Source organism: Galeopterus variegatus, unplaced genomic scaffold (genome assembly GCF_000696425.1).
Source record: "Galeopterus variegatus unplaced genomic scaffold, G_variegatus-3.0.2 Scaffold7517, whole genome shotgun sequence".
Lineage (NCBI taxonomy): Eukaryota > Metazoa > Chordata > Mammalia > Dermoptera > Cynocephalidae > Galeopterus > Galeopterus variegatus.
The window spans coordinates 130,981-158,533 of record NW_007733628.1 but is presented as its reverse complement, the minus strand read 5'-3'; the positions used below and the strand labels follow the sequence as shown (position 1 = coordinate 158,533).

Sequence of the window (27,553 nt, the reverse complement as noted above, 5' to 3'; positions counted from 1 at the left end):
CCCGACATTCCCCCACTTTAGAAGTAAGCGAAGGACAACAAATTAGTTCCTGTGCAGAGCTGAAGTGGTAGGAACAACAAATAATCCAACACAGAACTGGAAGAAAAAATAAAATACCCACAGACCAGAGACAAAGTTTGGTATTAACTAGTAACGGTCTCACATCACCAAAGAACACCTAATAAACATAGAAGGACTGGAAATCCCCTGGGCTACCAAGGCAGGGATGGGGGAGGGCTGGGGGCCACAGCCATGCCCCTGACACCCACAACCAGCCCAGTGACAACCACTGAGCTGCTGCAGAAAGCGCCCTGGGCTCTCCTGAGCTGGGGCAGTGGGGGGCTTCAGACCTCAGTCGCACACCCCCAATGCCCACAACCAGCCTAGCAATGACCAAGATACTGCTGGAAGCCCCCTAGTCTCCCCTGCAGGAATGAGGGGGGTGACACAGGCCTCAACACCGCCCCTCCTCCTTCCTCCTTCTCCTACCCTATTTCCTTCCCCCTTCCCCTCTCTCCCTCCCCACCAACTGCTCTGCAACAACATCATAGAATGAAAAATAATAATATTAATATATGAACTTAAAAACATTAAAACAAAAATAAAAGAAATAAAATAGTTTTAAGCTATGATTTCTATTGGGAAGAACTTCCAGAAGAACTAAAATTTCCAATTTAGATTTGCTTAAATAAACTAGAAGACAAATTTTCATATCTTGCCACATGATTTTTAAATATTCACTTAAATGATATGGAAATGGACGAATAAATATAACGTATTGTGTCAATAAAGATTCAAAGTATTGGCGCCACCTAGTGTAATTTTACTCCATTTTTTGAACTGATTGAAGCTAATACAGCAACTTCATAATTTTTGTGTTACCAAATCAACTTCAATAGAAACAATTGTTAATTTTTTTGCATAGTAAAGAGTTCCCTTAAAGACTTCATTAATATTAAGGAAAACACTGAAAGAAAGTTTTCATTGCCAAAGGCAAAACATATTCCTGAGTAAAATATTCAGGTCGAATAAAAGTATTTGTGTTTTTTAAACAGAAATTCCCAGTAGGTTGGAATAACATACATTTAAAAGATGTATTGAAACAACACTGTGTATATACCAAAATTAAATAGATCCCAAAAATAGTTATGATACATTAAAAATTCACAATCATTCATTAAAATATTATATTCATATTATATTTTGTTGTGACATCAGAAAATGCTTAAATCCAAAGACATTATAGCACTTAACTTTTTTATTTTACTGCTTTAAAATTTATACAGCTAAGACAATAGAATAAATGGAAGAAAAGAGAAAACCTAAGAATTCTTTCTCTAAATTCAAATATTAAAATTGCTCATTTTTCAGATCTGTAGTCAATTTTTTCAGAAAGCATTATTAAACATATGTACTTCACTCCACACTAACTATAGGTATACAAGGAAATAAAACAGAAAGTAAGATTCTTTGTCCTCTAAGAACTATGGCTTAATCGGGGATGTAAGATAAACATATCAAAAAAAAAAAAAAAAAAACATTTTGTAGTAGATTGAATTATGTTCTCCCAAAACTCACTAAAGCTTGAATTGTGTACCCCAATTTTATGTATTAGATACTTGGCCCCTACGGTGACTGTGAAGAGGGTAGGAAATCCTATTATGATAATTGAAAGGTGGAGCCTTAAAGAAGTGGTTAGATTGTAGGACTTCACCGTAGTGAATGGATTAAAAATGGTGGTAAAGGGTGTGGTTTGGAGGGCTTTAAAAGGGGAGCATGAAAAGTCTGTCTCTGTCTCTGCTTTCTGTGCTTCCACCATCTTGCAATATGAGACCCCTGGGTCACTGTCACCACCACCAGATGAACTTTGGACTTCCCAACCTCAGAATCTGTAAGCAATAAATTTTGTTTTCTTTATAAATCACCCAGTTTTCAAGCATTTTGTTATAAGGAACAGAAACAGACTAATACAGAAAACTGGTACCAGAGAGTTGGGTGTTGCTTATAACAGATACTTGAAAATGTGGAAATGTCTTTGGAACAGGGTGTTGAGGAGAGGTTAGGGAGTTTGGAGTATTCAAAAGAAGACAGAAAGACGATGGAAAGTTTGGAATGTCTCAGAGACTGGTACATGGTGGCGAGCAGAATGCTGATATGGACTGTAAAGACCATTTTAAGAAAGTGTCATATAGAAATAAGGAATTTATTGGAAACGGGGGCAAAGATCACCCTTGTGAACTGGCAAGGAACTTGGCTGCACTGTGTCCATGCCCTAGGACTTTGTGGAAGTTGGAACTTAGGAGTTGTGAACCAGAGTATTTGGTGAAAGAAATCTCTAAGCAGAAAAACATTAAGGAAGCTGCATGGCTACTTGTAACAGCCTACGCTGAGTTATGGTGGCAAAGGCATGACATAAAGTCAGAATTTAAAAGGGATGCAGAGCATAAAGATTTGGAAATTGTGCAGCCTGGCCATGCAGTAGAGAAGCAGAGAGCATTTTCAGAAGAAAAATTCAATGGTACTAAGAAGATTAACACAAGAGTATGGGATTATCAAGAGAAGATGGAAAAGGCACTGAAGGCATTGCAGAAGCCTCTGGGACCAGCCCTTCCATTTCAGGTCCAAAGGCCTAGGGAGACAGACTAGTCTTGAGAAACAGGCCTGAGGCACCATCCATGGACTCACTGCCCAGGGCCACCTCAGGAACCTGCTTCCAGCACCAGCACCCTAGCTGCATTGGCTGCTCTAGTCACAGCTAACCTGGCACCAGGTGTGGCTGGATCGCAGATTTGGAAAATACAAGCCAGAAGTCTTGGCAGCATCCACGTGGTGTTAGGTCTGCAGGTTCACAGAATGCCAGAGATCTGAAGGCTTGGGAGCCTCCACTCCAAAATCAAAGGACGGATGGAAAAGCCCGGGGGCCCAGAAAAAGTTCTGTCACAGAGAGCCTTCACTAGAGCAATGCTGAGTGGAAATGTGGGGTCAGAGTTGTAGCAGAGAAACCCCATCAACACCATGCCTAGTGGAGCCGTGGGAGTGGGACTGCCATGGAGATCCCAGACCAGAGCTACCAGAGTGGAACACCAGCCTGCAAGAGCTACAGATCACCTGAGACCAGGAAAGCCATAGAAGCGGAGCTGCCTGAGGACTTGGGGACCCACCCCCCCCATACCAGCATGAGAGGACATGGAATACGGAGTCAAGGTACCTGATTCACCAGCTCTGAGATTTAATGCCCGCCCTGCTGGGTGTCAGACTTGTTTGGGACCTGTCACCTCTTTCTTTTGGCCTATTTCTCCCTTTTGAACAGGAATATGTACCCTATGATTGTCCCACCATTGTATCTTGGAAGTAAATAACTTGTTTTTAAATCACAGATGGAACTTTGAACTTTGGGCTTTTGAGTTGAAACAAGTTAAGACTTTGGGGATGAAATTAATGTATTTGTGTGTGAAAAGGACATAAGTGTTGTGGGACCAGGGGCAGAATATAGTGGATTGAATTATGTCCCCCCAAAACTCACTGAAGCTTGAATTGTGTCCCCCTAGTTTTATGTATTAGAAACTTGGTCCCTATGGTGACTGTTAAGAGGGTGGGAAATCCTATTATGGTAATTGAAAGGTGGGGCCGTGAAGAGGTGATCAGATTGTAGGACCACATCATAGTGAATGGGTTAAAAATGGTGGTCATAGTGTGGTTTGTAATGCTTTGAAAGGGAAGCATGAAGAGTCTGTCTCTCTCTCTCTCTCTGCTCTCTCTGCTGCCACCATCTTGCAGTGAGATCTCTGAGTCACTGTCACCACCATCAGTTGGACTCTGGACTTCCCAGCTTCAAAAACTGTAAGCAATAAATCTCATTTTCTTTATAAATTACCCAGTTTCAAGTATTTTGTTATAAGCAACAGAAATGGACTAACACAGATCCCATATAAAAGAAATAATGTTATTCAAATTAATCATAACTTCAGACAAAAGGAGATCAAACTTATAGAACTCTTACAAGTCAATAATCAAAAGACAAATAATCTAATTTTAAAATGGAAAAGGATCTGACTAGACATTTATCCAAAGAAGATATAAAATGGCCTATAAGCACACGAAAAGACACTCAAAATCATTTTTCCTTTGGGAAAGAAAATGCATGGTTTTGTATTTGCATTGCACAAAGATAATAATTTATACACAGGATGGTTAGAATCAAGAAGACAAACAATAGCAAGTGTTACAATGATGTGGAGAAACTGGAATTTTCATACTTCACTCATTATAATGTAAAATTGTACAGCTGCTTTGGAAAACAGTTCTACAAAAAGTTAAACATAGAGCTACAAAATTACCCAGCAATTCCAAAATTTGGGTATATACCCAAAACAAATAAAAACATATGTCCACACAAAAACTTGTACACAAATGTTCATAGCAGCTTTTTTCTTATGCTTGTTATTCTCATGCTTTTATTTAGCATATTATCATACTTATTATTTTTATTCTTAGCCAAAAGGTGGAAACAGCCCAAATGTCCATTAACTGATGAATGGATACATAAAATGTAGTATTTTCATACAATGAAAAATTATTCAGCCATAAAAAGATATGAAGTATTAACACATGCTGTAACATAGAAAACATGCCCAGCGAAAGAAGCCAGTCACAAAAGGACAAATACTGTGTGATTCCATTTATATGAAATGTCTGGAATAGGCAAATCTACAGATTGCTTACAGCTAGGAGGGTTTCAGCGAAATGACTGCTAATTGGGGTGAGTTAAATATTCTACAATTGATTGTAGTGGTGGTTGTACAATTCTGTCAATATACTAAACCATTGAATTCTATACTTTAAATTGATCAATTGTATGGCATGTGAATTTTATCTCAATAAAGCTGCTTTTTAAAAACAAAGCGAACTTCTAAATTTAAAAAGCTTTTTGAGGCAAACTCTCAAAGACATGGGGAAAAGAAGATGAACATGGTGAGAAACAAATCTGAAAAGACTAAACTCCCTCTCCTAGCATGTGTAGGAATTTCCCACTTTAGGAAGGTAAAGGGAAAAGAATGCCCTGGATTAGCCAAGCACAGAGAGCTCTGAGGCACCACAGAGAAAGAATTTTGTAAAAATGTGACAACATGAAAACCATAGAGGGAAGCCAAAGTCTAATCAGCCAAAAAGAGGAATACGTAAAGGTCAGTACTAGTCAGAAATCTGAGATCCTGGAAACAACAGAAAGAGCAATGGGTTCAATATAAGCAAAGAGCATTCCAAGACAATTTCAAGAAATCACCACCTACAAGTAATTTTTATGTACCATATGTTGGAGTTAGTACATTAGCTGAATCTAAAAAGCCAAGAAATGGAGTAAAGTGATTAAGCCTATCCGACACCAAATTTACCAACCTTCTCAATTCACACCTCCTTCAGCTGCTGTTGATGTCGGGGAGAGGTACTTACTACAAAGTGCTATTTTCCTGGGACCTTTATGGCTGGTTGCTTTTTGCCCTTTTTCTCATCTCTGGGACCCCAAGATTTAGTCAGCCTACCAATTACTCTTTTTGTTCATAATAGCTATTAAAAATTCTGCAGCACACTACCACTGAAATCCCTTTCCATATTCTCATTTCCATTCAGCTGCATTTGGACAGCTAAAACTATAAAATATATATAGAATAAGAGACAATTTCCTGGCTCTATCTAAAGTTAAGGATCAAACATTAAAGCAAAAAAGAAAACAGCATCAGAGATAGCCAGTTTTTCCCTTGCATTTTCTCTCCTTGCCAAGAGAAAGATCCCATACGTAAGGGAGTTGGAAGAAAAGCAGATTTTTGACATGCATGTTTGAGAATAGGCCCTGAGTCCTACACTTCCCCATCCTGAGGCTGCATGCTAAATTGAGAATTGGGAAGGACTGATCTATTCCAGATGGGCTTGTGATTAAGAAATAAAAGTTGTGCCTCATTTCCTAGGTAGCAGCCAAGACAGTAGCAAACCACAGGGTTCACCCAAGCTTAATCCAAGTCTAGCATAATGTAAGAGCAGTAGAGTAGCAATTCCTGTGAGAGCATTCTAAACAGATAGAACTAAGAAAATTTTACAATTCTCTTATCACCTGAATACTAAATTAATCTCCACTTCAACTACTTATAGGCACAACACATTCAGGATTTTGTTGTCACTAGGAACAGTTTCTTCTCCATAATACTGAACTCTAAATTTACCCTCAGTGACCATATTCTCCTATCTTTTCACCTCTTCTGTTCTCTCTCCTACCTACCTCATGTTGACTCTCATTTTTATATCCCAATTCTCAATTCCTTCCTATTCTTACAATCCATAAAGCCCCTTCTAATGTCTTTTAACTCCCATATGGCCTTGATTCCAAGGTTAGCCATCTGGCCTCATAAACCCTGATTCTCTCAACCCATTTCCATTACACCATATTTATAGCTCCAATCTCCAACAATGTATAGTCATACAATACAAGTTTCTGCTCCTGCCCCAATACTGTCCATAGAGCATGTGCAGACCACTGTCAAATGGGACCTTTTTCTGTTGACCTGCAACTATTTTACTTATCTCAATCAAACCCCATGTCACATACCCCACAGCATATATTCCAATCTTCTCAAGTACTAAATACCTATCTCCCTCACCCCCTAGTTGTATACGTCACCAAAAAAATACAAGACTTCCAAATAAAATTATTGAATCTGTTTCCTGTATACCTCAATATTTCCCTTTCACAGGTCAGAAAACTATGGTCTGTGAGTCAGATTCAGCCCACTGTCTGCTTTTGTAAATGAAAGTTTTACTGGAACACTATTCATTTACATATTGTCTTTGGCTCCTTTCCTGCTGTAACAGCAGAGTTGCGTAGTTGTGAAGGAGTAGAGGCCTGCAAACCCTAAATATGTATTATCTGTCCCTTTATAGAAAACGTTTTCTGATCCCTGATCTATTTCATCACCCATTCTTTCTTCCTTTTCATAGGGAAAGAATTATTTCTCTTCCTCATCAATATAAACCAGCTGTTTATGGCTGGGATTCCTTTGCTTTTCTGCTACTGGACATTAATATTAATTATCTCATCAACGTATTTTTGCATCTCCTCTATTTCCATTGGATCTTTCAACTATTCTAACAATATGCATCTGTTCAAAAATAAAATGTTCCTTATTCTGCTATCCTCTCAATCTACCAACCAATTGTTCTTCTTCCCTTTACCACCAAAGTTCTGGAAAGGGTAGAATTAGTATTCATTCAATACTACTACCTGGTCCCGTTTCCCTCATTCCATGGAACTTAACTTTCATCTGCTATCAAAGCTGCTCTCCCAATACTCACAATATTTAAAACTTACTCTCTCAATACCTTTTATTAACTAAATACAAAGTCCTGTTCTTGACCTGCATTCTTCTCCATCATCTTTTCCTTTTAAAAACATTTTTGCAATTTCACTATATCTTTTTAAATTATATTGCATGCTCATCAAAGAATAATAGAAAATTCAACTAAGGAAAAAAAGGGAAAACAAAGCCACTCATAATCTCACCACCTTGAGTTAACCAACATAAATATTTTACTATGAATGTATGTACATATATTTATGAATAGTTACACAAAACATATTACGCATACCATTTTACAATCTAATTTTTCATTTAATAATTTATTGTGACCATCCTTCTATAAAAATAAATATATTTCTACATCCTCTCTTTTTTTAATCTCTGTCCTTCTTTGGCATATAAATTCCCTAACTTACTTCCTACTTTAATAATTGTCTCTCCTCTGGCTCTTCTATCATGCCTCACTCCCAAAATCTAAGTGTTCCTCAAAGATCTGGTTGAATTTTCTTCTCATGTCTATATTTTCTTGTACAGCACCTCATCACTTCAATTATCACCTTCATGAATGCTATGGGTTAAATGTCTCCCCCAAAAGTTCATGTATTGGAAACTTAATCCCTATTGTAACAGTGTTAAGAGGATGATTAGATTGTGATGACTGTACCCATGTGTGTAGTTATAATGGCTTTACAAGAAGAGCAAGGGAACAGGTAGATTTCCTGCTCAGGCCATTCACTGTGTGATATACTGTGTCACTACAGAGAGTCACCACCCACAAGAAGGCCCTCACCAGCTGTGTTCCCTGGACTTTGGACTTCCCAGCCTCTGAAACTGTAACAAATAAATTTCATTTCTTCATACATTACCCAGTTTCAGGTATTCTGTTATAAGCAACAAAATGAAATAATACAATGAGGATGACTGCCAAATCTGTATCTCTACCCATAATTTGTATTACAAATTCCATTTTGAAATTTCTACTATCTTTTGGTAATTTTTCTCCAATTGTCCAGAACTGAAATCATCATCTGCTCATCATAATAAGCAGCTTCTGTGATTACCATCTCTGCCAAATACACAGTAATCCAAATCCAACACTTATAAGTCATCTCTACCTTTTCCTACTTACTTGCCTGCACAGCAGGCACACACATGTATGCACAGTCAGTGTTAGTATTTAGTTGTGAATATAACAAAATAATTTAAAAATTTAATAATTCTATGTCATAATTGTCACTGGGAAACTACCATTTAGCATTATATGTGCTGAAATATTTGTACTTTGGAAAATGAAAGAGTCTATTTTCCCTCAAAATTTAAATTAAAAATATTTAAATATTAGGAACAAATATTTGCTATGACAATAAAGCATTGAGAAATGCCATATACAATAAAGTCCCTATATTTTTACTATCTCATTCAATTTAATCCTTATGGTTTTTACTACTTATAAGGTAAATAAATGAAAAATAGCTTTTTATATTTTATTTCTTCAGTTTCAGAATGCTCTGATAGAAAAAGCAGTTGCACCAATCCTCATTTTGAGTAAAACCTTTTATGTTTTATCTTATACCAAATACGCAAAAAATACCAATAATTTCACAATGTCTGCTTTAATTATAAATGCTTTTTGATCCTTCAAGATTCTTATTTTATCAGATTTGTTTTCACAGAGTTGATTTTTGAAAGAAAAAGAATCACATTACATACAGATACAATAGATACACAAGCCCCTGGGTAAACTTATATTTTTACATTTTTTTTTTTTAAAGATGACCAGTAAGGGGATCTTAACCCTTGACTTGGTGTTGTCAGCACCATGCTCACCCAGTGAGCCAACCGGCCATCCCTATATGAGATCCGAACCCGTGGCCTTGGTGTTATCAGCACCACACTCTCCCAAGTGAGCCACGGGCCATCCCCTTTACATTTTTTAAAATATATATTTCAAAGCATATATATATAATTAGAGGTAAATTACCCTTAAATATGGTCAAATTTAATCTGCATGTTAGATCTCACTAGGAAAGAACACAAGAAGCCGTCAAACCTTCTGCTCTTTGGAACATTCACATCTTCTCTACTCACTCTTCCAACACACAAAGATTTCTAGAATTACCAATCATTATCTTTTAGAGTTTTTCCAGGTATAGCAAATAACAGTGATATAAAATAGCATAATACTGAGATAATATTTTGTCATATAATTTATAATAATTAGAAATGGAAAAGATACAAGAGGAAAACAAAATGGTAGTGGTAGAGGCATGTGAAGATAAGAAAGGACTATCAGTCTCAAAAATTATTTTCCTGAAAGTGAACTAAAAAGTTAAGATGTCCACATATTACTATCTAAAAAGTTAAGATGTCAACATATTACTATCTTTGTACAAATACAGAAATAATATTTTACATTTAAAAAATCTGGGTCCCAGGCTAGTCAGTTAGCTCAGTTGGTTAGAGCAAGGTGCTGATAACACCAAGATCAAGTGCTCAGATTTCCATACTGGCCAGCCACCCCCACTCAAAACAAAAAACAAAAAACTTTTGATCTTATAAAATATAAACCAATGTTGATGTTTCAAAATACAGGAAATGTTTTAGCTCCTTCAGGCATTTATTAAATAAATACTAATTAAGCCCTTACCAGATTCTAGGCATTGTGCTAAACACTAAAGGCACAATGGTCAACAATACATAGTCCCCATGCTCAACATCACTAATCACCAGGGAAATACAAATCAAAACTACTATGAGATATCATCTCGCCCCAGTTAATCTGGCAATTATCAAAAAGACTGAGAATAACAAATGCTGGCTAGGATGTGGAGATAGGGAACTCTTCTACACTGTTGGTGGGACTGTAAATTAGTACAGCCATTATGGAAAACATTATAGAGGTTTCTCAAACAACAACAGATAGAACTACCATACGATCCAGCAATCCCACTTCTAGGTATGCACCCAAAGAAATGGAAATCATTATGTTGAAGGGATATCTGCACTCCCATGTTCATCACAGCTCTATTTATAATATCTAAGATATGAAACCAACCTAAATGTCCATTGACAGATGACTGGATAAGAAAATGTGGCATATAAACACAATGGAATACTACTCAGCTGTAAAAAGGAATGAAATTCTGCCATTTGCAGCAACATGGATGAGCTTGTAGAAAATTATGTTATGTGAAATAAACTTGGCTCAAAGGGAAAAATACTGCATGTCCTCACTCATGAATGGGAGCTAAGAGAGAAAGAAGGAAGGAAAGAAAGGTCACAGTGATGTGTTGGACTTGCACAGGATGAGAACAGACCAATGGTTACCAGGGCTGGGGATGGAGGGAGGGGGCACTGGAGAGAGGCTGGGTGGAGGACATAGGAATAATTACAATATGAGGTTGTGAGTACGCTGATAGCACTAACTTACTCACCACATTTTGGAAACAGGTGCTGATGGTCAGCTCTGTGCCCCATGAATATGTATAATCAAATAAAAATAAAATTAAATTAAAATAAATAAATAAATAAAAAGAGAACATATTTAATGAAAAAGAATTTTTAAAAACACACTGATACAAATATTTAAATAAATAAAATTTATTCCATTGTTACCAATTATAATTCTTTATGTTATTATATTAGCTATCCCACAGTTTTAAAACAAAAATCATCTTGGACTGTAGTAATCTCAATAGCAAAGCAAACAATGCAATGATATAAGCACCCTGATATTAATTTAAAAGTCATCTAATATAAACTTCTTCCTCCTTTCAAATAATGTAAGATAGCACTATGAAAGAGGATTTTAAAATAATGTACGAATAAAATTTCTAAAAAATGTTTTCCACAAAAAAATTGCCTTAGAAAATAACCTTTCTGGGCCGGCCCGGTGGCACACTGGAGAGTGCGCCGCTTGGGAGCACGGCGGCGCTCCCGCCGAGGGTTCGGATCCCATGTGGAGACCGGTTCCCGCTCACTGGCTGAGCACGGTGCGGGCGCAACACCGAGGGTTGCCATCCCGTTGCCAGTCCCCGGTACGGGCGCGACACTGAGGGTTGCGATCCCGTTACCAGTCAGTAAAAAAGATAAAAAGGAAAAAAAAAAAGAAAATAATCTTTCTTACTTTAATTTTTGCATATTTTTACTGACATGTAAAGCAAAATATTACCTATAAATAAATTCTATTGATGAATAAAACATTAATGAGAAACCAAAGGCTTTTTTCACCTTTTCCTGAGTATATTTTAAAATAATTATATTCATTAGTTGTACTGATTCTAAATAAGTACTTCTCACATGCTTTGAGATTTGTAATTGTATTGCTATAAAAATAATTATATTATATTATTCTGTTATCACATCTTTTTCTAACATGTGTATATTAGAAAATATTTTTCATTGCTGATTAATTTTCAGGGGAAGACCAAGGAAATCAAATGCAGAGAAAATTCTTACTGAAGTAGTTATTTATTTTTCAATAGAGAATGACTTATCCTTACTCTAAATGCAGGCATTTTTAAATTTTCATTCTATAATCTTCAAATTTTAAGTTAAATATAAAATATTGAAGAAAAAAATCCAGAGTTCTACAGTTTCCAAATGAGTAAACTGAAATGTAGCTACAAAAAAAATGAAATTCTGGGTTTTGTGTTAATAAGCATATACTATCTAGTACAAGAAAGAATCTTATTATATACAGTCAGACAATACCCAGAATATTAAGCTTGGTTCTAGATACCATATTAAAAAAGAGAAAAAAATTTCTACAAATTGAAGAAGGTCCCTAGATGACTTCAAAGGAAAGTAAGTGAATTTGAAGTTAAACAGTAAGAACAGTCAAAAGTACTTGGAACTTTTATCCTTACTAGAAAACACTTAAACGAGAACTGAAAAGAAATAATAGGAAAAGGGAGAATAGTAAATAGGCAGGAGGCAGGTAAATTTGCGTCACTTTAAGGACATCTTAAGAAAAAGAGTTGTCTAATACTGAAACAAGATACCTTGGGAGTCATGAGTTCCATAAGAGAAGAGGTATTCAAGCAGAGACAGTGACCACTTCACAGAGATATTAAATACAGTTCCTTCTACCATATTCACTGACAATTAGCTATCAGGCAGAGTAGATCTAAGGGTAACTTTGTGGCAACAGAATTCAATGATCTTAAAATATGGAAAATAGATGAAATAGCCACTTTTCAACTTACCTTTTTCTCCTCCTGCAATATTATTATGTCATAAAATCGTGGGATAAATGAGCAATAATTTTGCTGTTGATCTTTCTTGATATTAATATTTTCATAATGTAATCTCTTTTCCCTTGGAAAATTCAGACAGAAATTGAGTTCTCAACTTTAAATGTATAAAAGTTTACATAAGCAAAGAGAATATTTTTATAGCAACATTTTCTGCTCTAAAAGTATGTGATAATAAGATCATCTAGGTATATTAGACCAACATATTCAAAATTTTGTAAAATGTATTCATTTATGTTAGTTATGCTGCTTTTTCCAATTCAGAGAATTATTATAAACCTATTCTAATGACTCCAAAAAGAAAATAGAATGTAGTTTTACATCAAGAATTGAAATAAAAAGCTACCAAAGAAAAGTTTCCTTGTATTCTACTTACCATTAAAAGTCTTTAAAATTCCAAATCCTTTGCTATTTTAACTTTACTAAAATAAAGGGGAACAAGCTGCTTGGTTAGCTCATTTGGGAAAGCATAGTGCTGATAACACCAAGGTCAAAGGTTCAGATCCCCTTACCAACCAGCTGCCAAAACAATAAAATAAGTAAAATAAAATAAAGAAGAAATAGCCCTATGCTATCTGTATCATAAAACAATCAGGAAAAAGACATAAAGAAAGATCATTGAAAATGAAAGGGAAGCTTATTTTCATTGAAATTTAGACAACCTCAAGAAAGAATCACAAACTAAGTAAACAGTTATTATGAGCCCAAGCTTTGGAGTCAGTCAGCCTGATAGGAATCACAGCATTGCTACCAACTAGCTGTGTGACATTTTGCAAATCATCCAACTGCTCTAAGCTTCAGATTCTTCATCTGTAATTAGAAATAGTAATAATCAATTCTCAAGGTTGCAATGATTAAACTAGATAATACACGTGAAGTGCTTAGTGGCATACATGGCTCCTAATAAGCACATAACTATTAGCTATTATTATTATAAGATTTACATTTAAATTGGCTATACTGACAGTACCACTATCTTTTTTCTATTTGTTAAACAGAATTGCAAAGAAATCTGACATCCAACATTTCTAACAAACAATATTGAACATAAACACGAATTAAAAAATAGAAAATAGTAAAACATAAAACTTCAAGTTACATAATAATTGCCATTATTTTCTTTGTTCAGCAGTGCTACAATTTAAATATACATTTACCATCCAAGATCACTATTTAATGCTCACTTCTTCACTGATTTTTATTTACACAAAATTCAACAAATAAACTTGTTTTCAAATTTTCAAATGGGTTTATAGATAACAAATTTGTATTTGGTAAATCAGAAGTGTCACATATCATTTAGGTCTGTACCTTTCCCAAAAAGAGACCTACAAGCTTATCTTTCCATTTAGGGTGACCAAATAGCTCTACTTTTGTATTATATCAAGTCTCCTAGAATAATTCTGACTCAACCAATAAAAAAAAGTTTAAAAAGTAAAAAAACAGTATGAAATGTCAACTACCAGAAGGAACCAAGACAACTGCAAATAAAAGATACAGTGAAATCAGCCAAACCAAAGAGTGAATGAATTATGAAGATGGAGAAATAACTGAAGCAGTCAGGAATTCAGTCTACATGAATGCATTCCTGCAGCAATAGTGAAAACAAATGGAAGAAGAGGAGAACCAAGAGAAAGAATAATAAAGATCATAGAAAACAATTCATAAAAATAGGGAGGAATGGGACTGGGTCAAGGTTGGGAAAGTAAAAAGGACTAGCAAGAAAAACTACCAAGTAAAATCAGAGCTAACACTGATTACATAGAGTCCTGGTTATGCCTGGGGTACTTAGAAGTAAGCACAATGAATGGAAAACAATCATTACACACTGATATACCTTTGAAAAGATGAATTCTGATTTATGTTATTTAAACCTTGCTAAAAGTAAAATATATCCCCCAAAAGTTCATGTGTTAGAAACCTGAAGTTGGAAACTTGATCCCCACTGTACAGTGTTGAGGGTGGGAAACCCAATGATATGAAAGGTGCGGCTCTTGAAGGGTGATTGGATCATGAGGACTGTGCCCTCATGAATGAATTAATACATTCATTGAGTAAAGAATTATCATGGATGTGGACTGGTGGCTTTATAAGGAGCACATGAGAGAGCTCTTGCTATTCTCTTGCCATGTGATACCCTGTGTTGCCACAGGACTCTGTAGAGAATTCCCACTAGGAGGAAGGCCCTCACCAGATATGCCTCCTGGACCTTAGACTTCCCAGTCTCCAAAACTGTAAGAAAAATAAACTGTATTTATTCTATAAATTACTCAGTTTCAGGTATTTAGTTATAGGCAACAGAAACAGACTAATACAAACCTTAATAAAACTTATGAGAAAGAGAGAAGCAAAGCAGCCAATCTGGGAGAAGAAAAGGATAGAACTAAAGTACTGAACAACAAAAGCATATGTCAAGAAGGGGATGATCAGAGTTAGAATGTTATATAGACCTTCTCTTGTCTGGAAAAATGATAATGATATAAATTATAGACTTTATTAAGCTAAATATGCATGTTAAAGTTCTAGCATAACTACTAAAAGAATGAAAATATAAAGGTGTATCTTCCATATTAGGAAAGTGAAAAATGAAAAGGACAGCAGACTAGAATCTAAATTTCAGAAAACAAGGACTATGTTTTATTCTTTTTATTCTCACTTATTAAGTTCAGTACTTAGCAAGAATTCAAACAATGTTTGTTCAATGAATAAACAGCAGCAGGGGAGTCCAAGCAAGAGCCTAAGCTATGTTCATTGCTAGTATACAGACATGTCTGAATCTGTGTAGCAAACTAATTGAGTATAATCACAGTGGGACTTCTTGGGAGAAAGGTCATGCTATGAAAGAATCAGGCAGAGAAGCCGGACTTTGTTAAAAAATGAATCACAAAAGGTGTAGTAAATTCTGAGGACAATGTGGTATTTGTTACTCAATTTTGCCTTCCATACATTCATGTCTAAAGGCCCAACTGCAGGAGTAGGAGAAAATAAAGACAGAAATAGTGTTTTTTGTTTTGTTCTTTTACCAGAAATGTATTTACAAACTTCATAACAGTTACTTCCAACCTAATATCATAGCTCTGACTAACACTTACTGAGAATCCATCATGTAATCAGAAGAATGAAGATAAGAGCCTGGGATAAGATGGAGAATCCTGGGTTGCCTTCTTTTGTATTTTTTCTGATTTTTTGTCCACTTTATGATTAAGGATAGTATATTTTAGTACACAGATACAGGGGCTGTGTAATCAAACAGGCCTCAGTTAAAGCCTAGCTCTGCCACTTAATAGCCACATAATCTTGAATATGTTATTTATTCTCTTTGACTCTGGGATTTTTTCACTGATAAAATGGGTACAATACTAACAACACAGAGACTTGTGAAGATTAAATGAGTTAATACATGTAAAGTATTTCAGGTGGTACAGGATCTGGCTCATAAAAAAGTTTTCATATAGGTTACACCAAAATGTAATACTTCTTGGAGTTTTACATATGAATTTTTCCTTTCTTAACAGCATATCCTAGTCTGAATTATTAGAATACTTTATAATCAAGAACTACATTAAAAGTATACTATTTTTTTACTTACTGTTCTATGTCATACTGTCCAGGACCAGGACCTGACTTTTTAGGTAACTCTTGTCTTCCCAGAGAATTACCAAAATGTATACCTTTGTATTTCAAAGTTGCATTGGAAACATCCTAGAAAAAAAAAAGTGAAAATGAGCACACGGTTTAAACAAGTCACAAAACAATGTTTAACTTTACTTAAATCTAAATCTAAAGCAATGATAGCCTCAGTCAAGAATGCTAAATTGTTCTTTGATAGATGTCAAGCTAAGTTGTCACTGTTGTGCCCCATCCCACTCCTGAGTCAGCCAGAGAAGTGCCTTTAATATTAGCATATCTTCAACCAATATTAATAGCTTTGCTCTTAGCAGTACACTTAGTAATCTAAAACCTTAAGAGCAATGGAAATTAGCTCCTTATTGTTTAAAAAGAGGAACAGGAGATTGTATTATTTAGGGAATGGAAAAGCCTATTAAAAATTACCTTAATTAAACAGATTGACAAAATGCAAACATCACCAAGAGACATTGATAATTTCAAATTATCTGATATTTAAAAACATATTCACTTCAATTTTTCAAAGAGTAAAAAATAGATAACAATAAATTAAACACTACCACAGTTCATTTTATTGCTAATGCTTGAGGACAAGATCAGTCCTTTAATGCCAAAGAAATTATTTGTGACATGGGAAATCAAAAATCATCTTTTCTCTACATCCATTATAATAAATGTCAAAACTAAATGTGAGCCATATAAAGTTAAAGCACCTGGCTTCATCAGAAACTAAAATAATAAAGTATAATACAATAATAGTAGCTTCTCTTACAGGAATTCTCTTCTTTTGGCCTAATATATTCGTACTTGAGCAATCATTTAAGAATTTTTTTCTTTTTTTTTTTTGATCGGTAAGGGGATCGCAACCCTCAGCATGGTGTGGTCTGCACCACGCTCAGCCAGTGAGTGAACCGGCCATCCCTATATAGGATCCTAACCCGCGGCCTCAGCGCTACCAGCGCCGCACTCTCCCGAGTGAGCCACGGGGCCGGCCCATTTAAGAATTTTTTTAAACTCATTTTTTAACTGATGGTAGAAAATAAACTCTAGTTCACTTATTTTCAATTTACATTTATAAAAATATAGTTTTAGAACAAGCTTGGATTATTAAAACAAGTTATATATAAAGAATAAAATCCCTATAACATAAACTTATAGTTTAAATGCATAAAATAGTGTGTCAGTTGTTCTATGTGGCTAATAACAAAGCAGAGGAATCAACCTCTCTCAATTACCACTGTAAGCAATATTAATGCAATAAGTAGCAATATTAGTGATAAAAATCATAATTTCAGTCAAAATGGTGGATCAAACCCATACCTGCCCCACCGCACACCCAAAATTTCAAACAAAGTGCATAAAATAGACACAAATTATCAGTGCTAGAAACTAGAAGGTATCATTTACTTGCTAGAAACTTTAAGGAATTTCTAGAAAATATAGCACAGCAGGAACTCAAATCAGAAAAGACTTCACTACATGTGTAAAGAGCCTCAGTTAAACCCTACTAACATCCCCAGAAAGACAGAAACTGAAGATAAGGACGGACTATTCAGTACTGAGTAGGGAGCAATTCTCAAAACCACTAGTACCTTTGGAGATCTGCACCAGTACCATCACTGAAGTGCTGAGGAGAATGTGAACTCCCACTTTATTCTTAGCATGGGCAGTTAGTAATAAATTGGAAGTACTGTCACTGGCTCCTAAGAACTTTCTAGTTAGAGAGCAATACTCCGGAAAGCTCTGGGATGCCACAACAAAATCCAAAAAGAAACTGGCACAGCACTTAAATTCCTTACCACGTAAAAACTTTTACTTCCTTGAACTTACCACCAACAACAAGCCCTCAGATATTATAAAATATAAACACACTAAAATTAAACTTTCCCTTCCACATCCATCTATCCTGAAAGAATTAACTAGGAACTCTTATGGTTATTCTTAAGTGTCAAATTGATTAGATTAAGGGATACCCACTTAGCTAGTAAAGCATTATTTCAGGGTATGCTTGTGAGGGTGTCTGTGGAAGAGACTGGCATTTGATCAGTGAACTGAGTCAGGAAGATCCATCCTCACTCAAGATGAGTGGGCACTATACAATTGGTTGAGGGCCCAGACAGAACAAAAATGCAGAGGAAAGGTGAATTCTCTCTCTCCTGGAGCTGGGACACCCATCTTCTCTTGCCCTTGGACATCAGAACAGAACTCCATGTTCTCCAACCTTTGAATTATGGGACTTGCACCAGCAACACCCCAAGTTCTCCTTGAACTAAGAGTTATACCATTGGATCCCCTGGTTCTCAGGCCTTTGGACTTGGACTGAGCTACTCCACTGGCTTTCCTGCTTTTCCAGCTTGCAAACCACATATTGGGGAATCCACAGCTTCCATAATCACACATCACAGGAGTCAATTCCCTCTCAATATAGCTCATATATATATGAAAAAAAGGTAGAATATACATACATGACAGGAGATATATATATATGTTCATACAATATGAATATATATGTGTGTATGTATATATGATAGGTTATATATATGAACCAATAGGTCATATATATATGAAAAAAAGGTAGAATATACATACATGACAGGAGATATATATATATGTTCTTTATATATTCTATGACAATATGAATATATATGTGTGTATGTATACATGATAGGTTATATATATGAACCAATAGTATATATATATATATATTTCCTATAATTCTGTTTCTCTGGAGAACCCTGACTAATACAGGGATTAACACAATCTCTGACAGAACTGCAATGTTTGCAAGTGAAATAGTATCCTTCTAAATTTTTTTTTCATAGATGCAATCTCATAGAGAAACTTAATTATAGTTTTTCTAAAGATTTCTCCTGCTTTGATTTTAGTAAATCCTTGTTTGTTTCTTGCTTGAGGTAGTGAAGGATGTTGGAGCTGAGGGTAGAGAAACAGGGAATCACTAGCTATGTCCAAGTAGGATTCAGACGTGTTTTGGAATGTCTGGTGAACTAACAGAGCAAGCCACCCAGAAAGAAAATGTGAAAACTAATCCTATGGAAAACAGCTAATCATGATGACCTCACCCAGTGAGAAAACCTTAGTGTCAAAAGACTGGCAATGCTAAATGCCGAGTGTTTTCTGTTGACTAAATTTGCCTCCTAACACAGACAATCCCCACTGGATTTATGCCTGTATCCTGTGGAGTGCAGAGGCTATGATAAAAATCTAAAAGAATTGCCTCATTAAAACACTGGTAAAAATCATCACTAATTTTGAACACTTCTAATAGAGTATAACACAAAGAAAGAAGGACATTCTTTCTTCTCCGACACATCCCTTCACCTCAACTCATCAGGCAACTTTAGCTGTGAGCGAGAACATCGGTGGAAATGCCCAGCAGAGAGCACCAGCTGGCAAGAGCCTGAAGTGCCTGGTGGAGAAGCAGCTGTACTCAGTGGAAATATAACTCCTTCAGAAACATGTCTGAGTCCTCTAGGACTTCTAGAAATACCTGGGAATAGAAACTTTGTAGAAGACTGGAAGACCTCCACACTGATAGGTGGAGAAAAGAAACACTGATATTTGAGTTATTAACATTACTGTGACTCTCTTTAGTACCTGCAACCCAACGAAGCCTGGGAAAACTTACGTTAAATAAAAAGGATTAATCCTTATTTTCTCCTGGAATATTTCCAGCACTGTAAATGGTCTCAACGTGCTTGGATTATCGATCTGTTGATCCCTTCTAATGAATTATAACACAAAGAGCAGAGAGGTATTCTCCCCTCTTCACTATGGACATTCAGCTTTAACACTATAAGTGATGAGTGATACAGTCCTATAAAGCACTATGTCAAAGTAAGATATTATTATTATTAATATCATTATTATTATTACAAGTAGGGATTCTATTTGATATACAATTCCTAAGCCCAACCCCTTGTCAGGTCCCTGATAGAACAAGGCTATAAATAAAAATTGAAAGAGCTATCTCACCAATCTCTGTAACACATTGGGTATACATACACTGCTTTGGGAATTCTACGTATAACACAAAAAGAAATAAAGCCATCACACTATCCAAAGTCTTTGGGTCTGAAAGTGCAAGACAAATGCTATAACATCTAGCAGAATAGCATTGAAAAGTGGCAGAGTCTGACTTGTCCAGCAGAGCAGCATATACCTGTAGATGAATACTGAGAAAAACCATTGCATCCACTAGAGTAGCTGAAAAGCAGCCTGTTCCTGTTGGGTCAGTGGTAACTCCAAAGACTGCTGCACACAATAGAGCTTCAGGAAAAGAGAGTGCCTAGGTACACAACACTTTCTTTCGCTAAAGTAAGTGTTCTAGACCAACTTTCAAATGGAATTACCTAATAGAACCATGGATTTTAAAATACATAGGCAGTTTTGATGGCAGAAAGAACAAAACTTCCCATTTATTTTGTACTTCACTTTTTCTTAGAAATAAATAAGAATTTATTTTATTTTGTTTTGTCTTATTTATTTTTGCATCTGGCTTATATGGGGATCCGAATCCTTAACCAACTGAGCTAACAAGCTAGTCCAAGAAAAATTTTATAATTAGCAGATTTGTTCCACTACATTATGACCTTAATAGTCAATGAAATACAAAATGTAGAACTATGTTCTAATATAACATAGCCATGTTGGATATATTAGATTATATATTTCATAAAGAAGCATATCTAATATATTGATTTACAATAGCCTATAAAGTTGTAAAAAAAATCAATGTTTTAAAACAGAGCATTTTAAGTTATTTTTACATCACATTTTTATAGCCTAAAATGTCATGTTAAGACTTAATATCAATTCTTTTAACACAGCAATTCAGGACCTTGAGCAAAATTATGTCTCAGATGTTTTCTTCAGGTGAATTTACATTCTTGAGATTTTATGGTCCAACTGTTTAACAATTTAAAAGTAATCCAGTAGAAGAAAAGATTATGTAGGTACACACACACGCACGCACAAACACATACTATTCAAGACATTAGCAAAATCCTTTTCCTGTGTATATGATAAAATTCATTTCATTTAAACCATGTGAATTGATGATTATTAGATTATATATTTCATATAATGACTACTTAACTCACTAACCTCTGCAGTACTCAGGTAAATGTTCAATATGAAATTTAATTTAAAATCATTTTAAAAACACAGAAAACAAAGCATAAATTGATGCACTAGACTGTAAATCACACATTCTTTTATGTCAATAAGGACTGACAATACAAACCTCAAGGTCACTGTCAACTTGGAAAGTCATTAGCAAATACAATATGACTTAATTGAAGGAAACTCAGCATGAGGCTGCATTATTTTAAGTGAATGCTATAAAATAACTTGAAAAAGAATTACTAACTGCCACTCTCATTGACAATTAAATGAATGATGGGGCTATTCAACTTTTCCCCATGTACTTTCATAATTAAATATGTAAAGAAAATTTGTGAAGAATTAAAAGTCCAAAAATGCATCAATTCAAGCATTAATGGGCTGATTTCCAGTGTGGCAGCACACAGGTAGTTCCCAGCATGTTATCATTAGCAAATATGCCAGTATCATAATTCCAATCACGAACTTTGCTTGTGAAATCCATCTGTGAAAAATAGATTTCCAAAGGTTACCTGGTCAAAATGTTATACAAAATAATTTTTATATAGAATTTCTCTTTACAGGTTAAGTTCAGCTAAAGTTTATTATTTGTCGGCTAGAGTCTTATGTAACTCTTAATTCTGTATTTAAGCTTTATTAGATACATTCAGCAGGTGCGATTCACCAGTAATGGAAGAAACACATAATTACCTATCTATTAGATTAATTTCTTAATTTTCTATTAATATTCACATCTAGAAATTGAGCCAACATATAGTATTATCTAAAAAAGCAACTAAAGAAAAAGGCAGAATTATCAGACATTTGGATAGCATTTGAACTAACATTATTACAGTATCACTTTTGCAGCAGTCTGTAAAGACCTGTGTTTTTCTTTAGGAGAAACAGATAAAAATAAAGACTTCAGCTACTGAGGTTTGCCACCCTATCTCCAATTCTTCACTCAAATTAAAGATGAGGATTTCACAAAATATCATAATTCAATTCACATTAAACTCAGCTGAATCTTCTTGGATGTTAAGAATATCTTTATATGTAAATCTATGTTTTTACATAATGTTTTCTCAGATTAGATCTAGATTTTTATTTTAATAAACACAAGCTGGGTTGATTCAAGTAACTAAAATAAGTCATCAAATAAATTGGACCTATTAAAATTATGGAATGAATTTTCCTCTTCTTTCTGTCTTCTATGAATAATAATTTAGCCAGAAAGAAATCAAGTTTTATAAGTCAAAGTCATGCTTATTCATATGGGGAAAGGTATTATACATCTGGGAAAGATTGAAGGCATTATTTTGGCCTTCTAGTAGATGACACATTGTTCCAAAACAGAAATAGTTTATACAGAAAATATAATTTTAAAGCAAAAATTACATTTCGAGATTTAATTTGAAAGTAATAAGGAAATTTTCTAAGCTAAGGCCAAGTATCTATGACTATATTGGAAAAGAAATACTAAATCAAATATATTAGACCAAAGTTTTTTCCCAAGATATTTCAGATAAGGAAATTGAGCACAAAAAAATTAACTAAATTGGCCAAGAACAAATAACTATTAAGTGGTGGATTCAGGAAACAAACCTAGGTCGTCTGTCTCCATTATACTTCATCTCGTAACTTGTCCTTCGCCTTGGAGAATATATCATGATATCAGACCACAGGACTTCCATCAATTTCACTGCAATGTTTACAAAATTGAATTTCTTTGTTCTATTAAGCATATCTTACTCAAATATCTAAGATACTTGCCACTCTCTGTTGATGAAGACTAATTATTATGTTGTTATTATGAACAGGATAATGGGATAGTCAAGGCCTAGAAGACCAGGGAAGGCATAGAAAGGGAAAGAGTGAGATAAAAGTTTCCATGGTCAAAAAGATGGTAAGTCTAAGGAAGAGAACAGGAAACATACAACTTATAATATCCTTATTCTCTATTTACCAGAAATAACCTGGTTCTTCATAAGTTTTATGGCATGGAGCAATCCATTAGATCTTAAAATATCTACTATTCATATTTGAGCACAAAATGTATCATTTCTAGTTTCTTCCATAATCAATAAGAATCCAAAAAAGGAGTTACAAACCAAAAATTAAACAACATGGGCTATGTTTTTGCCTTTATCATCATTCTTTAATTCTTTGTATGTCATTTGAGTTATTCAAGCTGAATAATTCCCTTAGTGTTTCTTTTAGGAGGTATATTAGCAACAAATCCTGTTAGTTTACATTTATCTGGGAATAGCTTAGTTTTTCCTTCATTTTCAAGAAATAGTTTTGTTGATTACAGAATCCTTGATTGGCAGTTGTTTTCATCAACACCTTGAATATGTCAGCCCATCACTTTCTGGCATCTATGTTTTCTCATAGGTAAGCTGTTAATCTTTTTGAGACTTCCTTGTACATCAAATGTCACTTTTCTCTTTCTGCTGTCAAGATTTTCTCTTTGTCTATGACTTGCAACAGTTTGACTGTGATATGTCTAGGTGTGCATGTCTTTGCATTTATCCTTCTTGGAGTTTGTTAAGCTTGTGTATGTGTAGATTAATGCTTTTCATCAAAGTTGGGATGGTTTTAGCCATTATTTCTTGAAATATTTTGTTTCCCTTTTTCTCCTCACCTTCTGGGATTCTCATTATGCATATGTTGGTATGCTTGATGGTGTCCCATAAATCTCTGAGTCTATGTTTATTCTTCTTCACCTCATTTTCTTTCTGCTCATCAGATCACATAATAACAATTGACTTGTCTTCAAGTTCACTGATTCTCTTCTGCCAGTTTAAATCTGCTGTTGGGCTCTAGTAAATTTTTCATTTCCATTATTTTAATTTTTAATGCCAGAATTTCTACTTGGTTCTTTTTTTCTATAATTTATTTTTCTTTATTGATATTCTCTATTTGATGAGACACTGTTCTTATACTTTCCTTTAGTTCTTTAGACATAACTTCCTTTAGTTCTTTGAACATATTTAAAATAGCTGATTTAAAGACTGTCTAGTAAGATCAATATCCTGGTTTCCTCAAGAACAGTTTCTTTTTCTGTGTATCAGCCATTTTTTTAATTATTTAAATGTCTCATAATTTTTTGTTGAACTTGGAATTTTATTTAATATAATGTGACAACTCTAAAAATCAGAATTTCCCCCTGCTGTGTGTTGGATGTCCCCCAAAAGTTCATGTGTTAAAAACTTGATCCCCATTGTAATAGTATTAAGAGGGTGGGAAATCCAACTATGATATTTGAAAGGTGGGGCCTTTAAGAGGTGATTGGATTGTGAGGACTATGCCTTTATGAATAGATTAATCCATTCATGAAGAAATGGCTTAATGGTTTAATGGTTTATCATGGATGTAGACTGGTGTCTTTAAAAGGAGAGCACATGAAAGCACTCTTGCCATTTTTGACATGTGATACCTTGCATGTCCTTGCACAGAACTTTGTAGAGAGTTCCCAACCAGAACAAGGCCCTCACCAGATGCAACCCCTGGATAGTAAACTCCCCAGCCTCCAAAACTGTAAGGAGAGCACATGAAAGCACTCTTGCCATTTTTGACATGTGATACCTTGCATGTCCTTGCACAGGACTTTGTAGAGAGTTCCCAACCAGAACAAGGCCCTCACCAGATGCAACCCCTGGATAGTAAACTCCCCAGCCTCCAAAACTGTAAGAAATAAATTTCACTTTCTCATAAATTACTCATTTTCAGGTATTCTATGAGCAACAGAATGAACTAAAACATCCCTCCCTACCACCAGGGTTTGTTGTTTGTATGTTCATTTACTGATTTGCCTGGATTATTCTCTAAACCCTGTGTTCTTTGTCATTTGTATCCACTGAGGTCTGTCTGGTCCGCTGAGTAGTCAGGTAACGATTGAATTTCCTTAAATGCCTTGAACCAATAGGTTTCCAACCTTTGCCAAGGTAGTCTGTGCATGTGTTGGGGCACATCTTCAATGCTCAAGCAGGCATTTTACAAGTCTGCTTTAGCCTTCCACTTCCTGATGTAGAGCCTAAAGATCACCTAGAGGTAAGAGCTAGTACATTCTCAAGTCTGTTTTTTTGCAGTGATGAGTTACCAGTTCTGAAACTACTTTCAGTGTACCACAGGATTAAGCAAATAAGTACATATATTGAGAATAATGGGAGCCAGGTTTCTCACCATGGAAGAAGGGAGTTCAAACAGGGAAAGAGGAAGACTAGAATAAACCTGTGATGTTGAATTGAAATTGGAGGTATAGTTATAAACTTAAAATTTTAATAGACAGATAGATAAGAAATAAGTATAGATTTCTAACTCTGTCCATTTAGACAATCTAGAAGCTATGACATCCCAGTAGCAATTCATGTACCTAGTATAAAGATCTTGTTTTGAAATACCAGTCTCCACTAAATGAAAGTAGGGCTCCTTAGAGAAATGACTGACTCCAAGGATGGGGGACAGAAAAGAACAAGACACATCTGAAACATTTTATTATGCAGAACGTAAAGGAATGGTCAAAGAATGGCAGAGACATGAAAAGGACATAAGGAGTAGTTTGAAGGGGTTCTCAAAGGTCAGATTTGGGATAATTTAAGCCCCAAAATAAATAATGAGAGTAATACATTGTAACCTTTTGGGTAAAATGGGAATTCATGAATCCATATTGATAGAAAAGCATAAATGGGAGAAAAGATAAAGCTCTTATTTATAGTAAAGAGCCAACAAATAAATGCTAAATAAAAGATGGAGTTAGAAAATCACCATTGGATAAACATCACAGTAAAATTGATTCAGGCATCATCAATGGATGTTAAAACTAACAGGTGAGAGAGTTTGATAAAGAATAGGATATCTACTCAGTCTTAAGGTAACCCTCAAAATTATTTACTAATTAAAATGGGAGAAATAGTAACTTTACAAGAGATAAAACTAAGAAGAAACTACTTCAAGTTAACATTACCACTATGGGATAAAGAGACATCTTGTTCTTTATGTGATGCATTGAGAATCCTATCACTTCTGTAGCACTCCTGCCAAAATACATAAATAACCATAATCTATTCATATGAAGATATACACAAACCCATAACTGAGGTATATTCTACAAACTAACCTGTGCTTTTCAAAAAAGTCAAGGTTACGAAGACTGAAGAAGTGTCCCAAATTAAAGGAATCTAAAGAGACACGACAACTAAATGCAACATGTAATACCAGATTAGATTCTGGATCAAAAAAAAATTTTCTTCTATAAAGGATATAATTGAGATAATTAAAAATATTTTTAAAGATCTGTAGATTAGAACATAATATTGTATGAATGAAATTTCCTGATTTTGATAATTGCATTGTGGTTATAAAAGAGAATGTCTTGTTCTTAGGACACTTAAATTGAACTCTTTAGGGGTAAAGAAGCATCATGTCCAAAATGTACTCTCAAATGGTTTAATAAAAATAATAATGTAAAAATATGTGAAGAAAAAATTTAAAAAGCAATATTAACAAAATTAATAACTGCAAGATCTAAGTAAAAGGTATATGAGGACTATTATTATTGTTGTTGTTGCAATTTTTCTATAAGTCTGAAATTAATTCCAAAATTTAGAATTATTTTTTTAGGGCTGGCCCATGGCTCACTCGGGAGAGTGTGGTGCTGATAACACCAAGGACACGGGTTCAGATCCCATATAGGTATGGCCGGTTTGCTCACTGGCTGAGAGTGGTGCTGACAACACCAAGCCAAGGGTTAAGATCCCCTTACTGGTCATCTTTAAGAAAAAAAAAGAATTATTTTTTTAAAAAGAAACATCTAACTGAGATCAATGAATGAATTAGATCTAATATATCTATATGATTAAATATGGAAAATAAAACATTAAGTGAAAAAGCAAGCAACATACATACTGGATAATATTTACTTAAAAAATTTTTTTTTTTTTGTCTTTTTGTCTTTTTTACTGACTGGTAACGGGATCGCAACCCTTGGTGTCGCGCCCGTACCGGGGACTGGCAACGGGATTGCAACCCTCGGTGTTGCGCTCGCACCGCGCTCAGCCAGTGAGTGGGAACCGGTCTCCACATGGGATCTGAACCCTCGACGGGAGCGTCACCACGCTCCCAAGCGGCGCACTCTCCAGTGTGCCACCGGGCCAGCCCTTTTTTTTTTTTTTTTTTTTTTTTTTTTTTTTTTTTTTTTTTTTTTTT

The 27,553-nt window shown here is 35.0% G+C and overlaps 1 protein-coding gene across 1 annotated transcript in view; it reads right to left on the bottom strand.

The window, feature by feature from the left end:
* Window positions 1-12,550: 12,550 nt before the first annotated feature.
* The window catches only part of STPG2 (sperm-tail PG-rich repeat containing 2), a gene marked incomplete at its 3' end in the record, with an annotated part of 145,085 nt that continues 130,082 nt past the window's right edge, over window positions 12,551-27,553 (bottom strand). The window contains exons 5-6 of the mRNA XM_008592030.1: window positions 16,188-16,300; window positions 12,551-12,662 (exon numbers count right to left, since the gene is read on the bottom strand). Of these exons, the coding sequence (XP_008590252.1) occupies window positions 12,551-12,662; window positions 16,188-16,300 (225 nt within the window). The remainder of the gene's footprint in view (window positions 12,663-16,187; window positions 16,301-27,553) is intronic.